At 28.8% G+C, this 8,095-nt stretch overlaps 1 protein-coding gene across 1 annotated transcript; it reads right to left on the bottom strand.

Annotated features, from left to right (window-relative positions):
* Positions 1-101: 101 nt before the first annotated feature.
* LOC141691780 (uncharacterized) lies at positions 102-1,634 on the bottom strand. The gene has a single exon (XM_074496536.1). It carries the CDS (start codon positions 1,632-1,634, stop codon positions 102-104), a length of 1,533 nt encoding a protein of 510 aa, XP_074352637.1.
* Positions 1,635-8,095: the final 6,461 nt, after the last annotated feature.

The following is an 8,095-nucleotide window of genomic DNA, read 5'->3' on the forward strand; positions in this document are numbered from 1 at the left end:
TTCTAAGAAAGCAAATAAAGGTTAATTAATGGCCATAACACAACATATATATATGTGCTCAGCAATCCATTTCAAGCGTTGCATCATCCCCATCTACCCTCTTATGTCGTTAATATTGATGGACAAAGGTTAATATTGGTTTTTTTCTTATCACCAAGCATTGTGTAGAATATGTTATCAAAGACATTTTTCTCTGTATGCATAACATCAATATTGTGACGAAGACTGAGTGTCTCCCAATATGGTAGCTCAAAAAATGGAGAATAGTGTGTCCAGTTATGTGTCACGCCATAATCCCTCGGCTTTTGCCTAATAGCTTTTCCTGGAGGAGGAAACTGTATCTGCTCACAAAGTATCTTTGCCCGTGATCCTGAATGTCGAGTTGTGACTGAATGTCTCCCACATCGTCCAAACTTTGTGCTTCTCCTTAGTGGATCATCTTCTTCCAAAAAATAATGAGCTGTACCATAGAAAGTCGGTTTACCACCATGCTTGAGTTGCTTTGCCTTTACCAATCCCATACAAACTGGACATGCCAATTTTCTCTTAGTCGACCATCCATTAATCATACCAAGTGCGTGAAAGTCATTTATAGTCCACATCAATGATACTTTCATAGTGAAATTTGAACATGATACCCTATCATATGTTTCCACCCCGATACACCACAACATCTTCAATTCATCAATTAATGGTCGAAGATAAACATGAAAGTCTTTTGTCGAATCATTTCGCCCGGGAATGAGAAGAGGCATAAACATGTATGGAGCTTTTGTGCACATCGATGGTGGAAGATTGTAAACAAAAATAATCACAGGCCACACTGTATATTCCCTTGCATGTGCATCTCGAAAGGGATCAAATCCATCACTAGCAAGGCCTATTCGGACATTCCGTGTTTCTTTTGCAAATCGAGGAAATCTATGATTGAATTGTTTCCATTCATCTCCATCAGCTGGATGACTTAATTGACCCTCAACTGCAGCTCTATCATGATGCCATGTCATACATTTGGCAGTCTTCTCAGACATGAATAATCGTTGCAGTCTCAATGTAAGAGGAAAGTATCTCAAAATCTTCTTCGGAATCAACTTTTTCATAGAATCCTTTTGCATCTTGTATCGATCTTCACCACATATGTCACAATGTGTTTGCTCACTATTTTCTTTATGAAATAACATGCAATCATTCACGCAAGCATCAATTTTTTCGTATCCCATGCTCAACCCACTTACTAACTTTTTCACATCATAATATCTTAGGGGCAACTTGTGATCTTCAGGAAATACCGATCCAATGAGTTCAAGTAGCTCATCAAATCCCTTATTACTACAACCATGTTTGTGTTTGAACTTAAGTAGCTTACTCACAAATGATAATGTTGTGAAACTTGTATAATTAGGATAAAGTGGTTCAGAAGCACTATCAAGCATCCTATAAAAACTTTTTGCTGCTGTATTAGGCTCTTCATCCATATTTTCAAAATTATTATTTGCCTCGGCAAAATCTCCAAGCATTTCATGTGCATTATAAAAATCATCATGCGTGTTATCAATATTCATAGAACTCGTTCCAATGTTAACCCGCGATCTAACACTCTTCTCATGAAAATACCATGTTGTATATGCGGGCATGATGTCATGTCAATATAAATGTAATATCACATCATCGGAATTTTTTATATAAAAATTTTCACATTCATTACATGGACATCTTATTCTCCCCTTTGAATCATCCGCATTTGCAACGGCAAACTTAATGAAACCATCAACACCAATTTTGTACTTTTCCGTTATATTTTTCCTTGCATCAAATCGATGATTCATCCAACTATGATCCGATGTCATCTACAAGATGTATAAATATTATAATTAATAATCTATTACTAATTAACAAAACATACCTCAATAAATCCACTATGTGTACAAGATATTTAGTGAAAACAAATGAACAATAATTATTAACAATTAAATTATATCAATTAATTAGTTTAGTTTTTCAAGACTACATTTAAATTATTAACAATTAAAATTTAACATTTCATTTAAATTATATCAATTAATATTATATTTATGTGATAAATAAACAAACAACAATCATGATAAACAAAGTATAAGTAGTTCAGAAATTGTACTTACTTGACTTGAAAGTAGTAGATATTTGAGCTTGAAATGGAAGGAAAATGGTAGAAATTTTGAAGAAAAGAAAGTGGAGATGGGGGAAAAGGAAAGTATGGACAAAATCTAGGGGAAGAGGATAAGGCGGTAGCTGTTAATTTTTTGGAGCCTAAATTCCACCATATGCGGTCGCTTTTATAAAATCCACCGAAAGCGGTTGTTTTTATAAATTCAACCGCGGGTGGTGACTTTTATTAAAATGACCGTTGCATTTTTTTTAATATTTTTTGTAATTAATTTAAAAGCGACCGTATGGTCGCTTTTGTTTTTTAATTTCAGACTTCATTTTGGCGGCAATTTTCCCACCAAATCTTGAAACCTTAAAATCGACCGCTGAAAAATAGGCGGTTGCTTTTGTTAATAAAAGCCACCGACTAAAAGCCACCGGAGATAAATTCCACCGAATAAAAGCGACTGCTAACAAAATCGACCGATATCGGTCGCTTTTATACGCGGTTTTTGGTCAAGTGAGATTGACCTTAAAAGCCACCGTTTTTTATGAAATTTATAGGTGGTCGCTTTTGTTTGGTCGCTTTTACTCGATTTTCTTGTAGTGGATATTCGTGTTATGATTATAATAAAAAGATTATAATTATTATACGATTTCAATAAATTTAATATTTCATTAAAATATACCATTGAGTCATATGGGAAATAGGATTACTGAGTTGAAATCAATATAAGAAGTGCAATTAAAAAATGGGTTAAATAATACATATAATATTATAAGTCATATAGAAGTAAAAAGGGAATAAATATTTTATATTTAAAGTTATAATGAAATTCAAAAAGGGTAAACCAAATGTTGATGAAACAAACACGTGTAAGTGTAATGTATTGAATTAACAATACATAAAGGAATAAAGAACACAAAGTTTAAAGCCAAAAGAGTGAAATAAACATAAAACCAAATTTAATAGGTAGAAGTATAAGGAAACAAAATTAAAACTAAATTTAATATAATCATACGACATGTAAAATTATAAGATAACAAAAATAAAACCAAACTTAATAGGATAATAATACATGTAAATGTAGAACTATAATACATGTAGAAGTATAACACGAATAAATTGTGTAATTAAAAGTTTAATATAATTAAAAGACATATAAAAGTAGAATTATAAGATATATATGAATGAATAAGTGAAACCAAAAGTTGGTGGTATCAAAAATTGGTGAAACCAAAATTAATAGTACCATTTAAAAAGGGGTTTCGCTTATTAATATAGGTTATTAATGGATTCAATTATGGAGAGTTAAAATAAATAAATTTTAACTTTAACAATTAAGATCAAAATAGTAATAATGAATTATATTTAATATGGCATATATTGGATAGGGTTCTCAATGGGGCGGGGATCAACATTCCCATACCCGCTCTTTGTAAAAAAAATTATCCCAGACCCGTCCCGTTCCCCGCGGAGATTTATAATGTATCCCATCCTCGTTTCACGGATCAAATTTTAATTCTCGACTCACCATGTCACTCTGTTTAATAATTAATTTTTTAAAAATTTGTTTTTTTATAATATATTATTTAGAATAAAATGAGAAATGCATAGATGATTTAAAACACTATATGCATTATATTTATTTTATCATGCATATAATTGAAATAAATAAATTATAGTTTATTCAATAATATAAATATTTTTTACTATACGATATAAAATATTAAAATATTATATAAAATATATATATAATATTACACTTGGGGTGGGGCGGATTTTACCGCCATTAATTATATAAATATTATACCTGTTTCATTTTTAAACGGGTAAACTTTTCATTCCCGTTACCGCGCTATTTCCTATATAAGTGAGGCGAGGCGATCCCATTTGGATCGGGCTGGGGCGGTTCCCCGTTTTTCCTGTCCTGAGAAGTAGGGGTGAGCGCGGTGCGGGCGGTGCGGTTTTTTCCTCAAACCACAAACCAAACCGCATATGCGGTTTGCTCAAATTTTCAAACCGCAACCGCACCGCATACCCTCAAAAACCACATAAACCGCACCACGAAAATGCGGTGCGGTGTGGTGCATTTCACTGCGGTTTATACTTTACAAGTTCAAAAAAAATAAATTAATACAAAACTTAAATTTAATCAAATTTCCGAAAATAATTTTAGTCAATTAGAATGCAACGTCTTAGTTCACTAGTATAAATACTTGGATTTTGGTTTTCCTAGTGAAGAAATACAAACAAGAGATTGTGTAGTCTTTTTTTTATTTGTCAGAAGATCGCTTGGTCCATTTGAATTCCTTAATGAATTTAACATATAATTTTAACTCAATAAGAATGCTATAGTCATATGGTGAAATTCAGTTTAACTAAAAACATAAAATGGTTCTTTATGTTACCTGATAGGAATATATATATATATATATATATATATATAATATATTAAATATTGCGGTGCGGTGCGGTTTGAACCGTATTTTCAGAAATTTAAAACCACAACCCGCACCGCACCGCGCGGTTTATTAAAAATTCAAACCGCAACTGCACCACGAAAATTAAAAACCGCATTTTACGGTGTGGTTTGGTGCGGTGCGAGCGGTTTTTGCGGTTTGTGCGGTTTTCTGCTCACCCATGCTGAGAAGCCTAATATTAGATGATTATGCCATGAACAAATCTTTAAAGTTAGACCGTTGACCCGAAGACCAGCAAATTGCAAAACAATCAAAGTATGAAACCAGATAAAAGTATGCACACAGCACGGTCTTTAAATTACGTTAACAGATATGGGCCCAAAAATAGCCCATCCTGGAGGATTGAGTAGCCCAACATTACTTGTCCAAGTCCAAGAGGAAAGTCCAGTTCTATACTTATGGGTTATCTATTAACAATGTGTTTTGTCCATTGTTCTAAAAAATCGCCGAATCGACCGAGTACTCGATCCGAACACTCATTTTTATCTTTTCATCAAATTTGATCACAGAGTAATTGAATTCAAAAACAATTTTATAAATAATCGATCAAAACTTGATTTGATTCTGAGTACTCGAGTTTAAATCCGAGTCTGACTATCTCAAATTTTTATTATTTTATTTTAAAACTATTCAGAAAAAGATCAAACGTCAAATTATATATATTTTTAGCTGTTTTTAAAAGTATTGACATTTATTAAAAATTATATGTGGTTTATTATCGAAACTTATGTTTCATTATCAACAATCTACATTTGAATTTTATTATTTCGAATGTGTTATTAATCTATTAGAATAATTATATAGTTTTTTTTTTCTAAATAATTATATAGTTTTATTTTGTATTTCTATATAACTATATATGAGAAAAAAAATAATAAAAAAATGATATCCAATAAAATATTCGAATACTCATTTTTTCGAAATAAAATTGAATCGAACCGATTTTTAATTTTTAAAATTTTGATTTTGTTTGTTTGAGGATCTTCACGGTACTCGAAGCATAATCAATGGACAATGCTAAATTGTTAATGATGCCACGTTTGGGCTATTTATTAAGTAGGGCTGTCACTGTTACTGGATCGGAAATCTGGTTTGATTCGGTCCAATCCGAAAGCTAATAAAACGGATATAGATCATTTAAAAAAATTTTGATTCGAAAATATTTGATCCAATAACAATCTGATCTGATAAATACCGAATATGAATTTAGGTCGATCTAATTCGTTAATAATCTGATTCAGATCATTTATTATATATAGATATATATATATATATATATATATATATATATATATAGACAAAAGTTTAGTGGAGTCCGTATTTTATTTGGAGACTTGGAGTCCTGTTTATAGGCCGTTAGATTGGATGAAATGGACGTCCCATTTTAAATTACAGGTATATAAAATAAAACCTAAAACTAACAACATTACTTTACATACATAAAGTAGTTTATTTTTCTTTACTCAATATAATTTTTTTTATCTATAAAAACTTTTTATTTATGCATAAAAACTTTTTTTGTCATTTACTCTATATCAAATATATTAGACTATAATTTTTATTAGGCTAAGTTATGCATTATAACTCTATTTTTAAATATAATTTTCACAAATTATTTATTTATTTTAAATTATATTATTTATTTAGATTTTAAAGTACTACACTTTATTTATAAAAAATCTACAATATGTTCTGCACTCTATTTTTTTTTAAATATTTCACATTATATTTTATCCTGCAAGTTGAATTATATTTTTTATATAGGTTTAAAAGTACTACATGTTATAATTTTAAGTATTACACTCTACTTATAAAATTCTCCAATTTATTTTGCACTATATTTTTAATAGTTTTTTTCACATAATATTTTATTCTGCAAGTTGTATTATATTTTTTATTTAGATTTAAAGTACTACATTTTATAATGTTGTACTACACTCTATTTATAAAATTCTGCAATATGTTCTGCCTTTCATTTTTTAATATATTTTTTTCACATAATATTTTATTCTGCAAGTTGCATTATATTTTTTTATTTATGTTTAAAAGTATTATATTTTATAATTTTAAGTACTACATTCTATTTATAAAGTTCTACGATATGTTTTGCACATTATTTTTTAATATATTTTTTAACATAATATTTTATTATGCATGTTACGTTATATTTTTTATTTAGGTTTAAAAGTGCTAAATTTTATAATTTGAAGTATTATACTATATTTATAAAGTTGTACGATATGTTTTGCACTCTATTTTTTAAAATAAAATTTTCACGTAAAATTTTATCCATGTTACATTATTTTTTATTTGGATTTAAATGTACTACAATTTATAATTTAAACTACTACACTCTATTTATAAAGTTAATCACTTATGTTTTTTAAAATATTTCTAACATAATATTTATATACATATTACATTACATTTTTGACTTAGGTTTATAAATAATATTAACCATGTCTTTCACTTTGTATTAATCTGTACCCACAATCTTACAAAATTTAACGGAAGTTATATAGGTGTGTAAGGTGTCCAAATAATATCCCTCTCCATTAAATCCAACTATATATATATAAAATAAATTATATATAAAATATAAAATATATTTATCTTATTTTTTGTTAACATTTAAATTGATTTTCGGATGTTTTGTATGTTATAGTATGTTTTGTATACGTTTTGTTTTTGTCCAATTTTTATAAGAGAATGAAACTTTATAGGCCAACAAGTAAAACAAAGAAAAACATCCTTAAAAAATTATTATTATTATAGTAAAATTATTTAATAATAATATTATATATATTTATACTATACTATAATAATCAGAATGAGTTATAATTTGGTATGTCTTTTTTGGTTAGTTTGGTTATTCCCATTGTAACGGTTGGATCTTTTTAATCAAGTGATCATGGCCGTTAGATTAAAATACTAAAATAATACACACTACTCAAACTTTCAAGTTCGAACCCCGCCAACAACAATATTTATATTATTATTTATACACTACTAAAACTCTTAGCTCCCGCCAATAACAAATATTTATATTATTATTATTTATACGTTACTGAAGATTCAGGTTCGAATCCCGCCAAAAATAAATATTTATATTATTATTTATAAATATACTAATAAGGTGACGATCCAAAAAGTTTTTATTATAATTTTAAATAATATAAAAATATTAATGAAAACCCGTGCATCGCACGGTCGTAAATCTAGTATTAATAAAATTAAGTTATGAGTATATACAAATTTGTCCACGGCCATTATAGCTGAATTCATTTCTGAAATTTCAGTTAAGATTATATCTAACTCGAATTCAATTTATTTATGACCAGAAATTTATATTGTATTCATATTCGATTTATTAATCGTTGCAATTCGAATACGAAATGGAAACAAATGTGGTCTCAGCCTCAGCGAAGTTATAAACCCTAGTAGGCCTGTAATTCGTGATGATCAGAGTTAAATTTCGAACAATACA

This window comes from Apium graveolens, chromosome 10, assembly GCF_009905375.1.
Source record: "Apium graveolens cultivar Ventura chromosome 10, ASM990537v1, whole genome shotgun sequence".
Lineage (NCBI taxonomy): Eukaryota > Viridiplantae > Streptophyta > Magnoliopsida > Apiales > Apiaceae > Apium > Apium graveolens.

Coding starts and splice junctions, on each gene's coding strand:
- LOC141691780 (XM_074496536.1), bottom strand. CDS start 1,634: ATGCCCGCATATACAACATGGTATTTTCATGAGAAGAGTGTTAGATCG.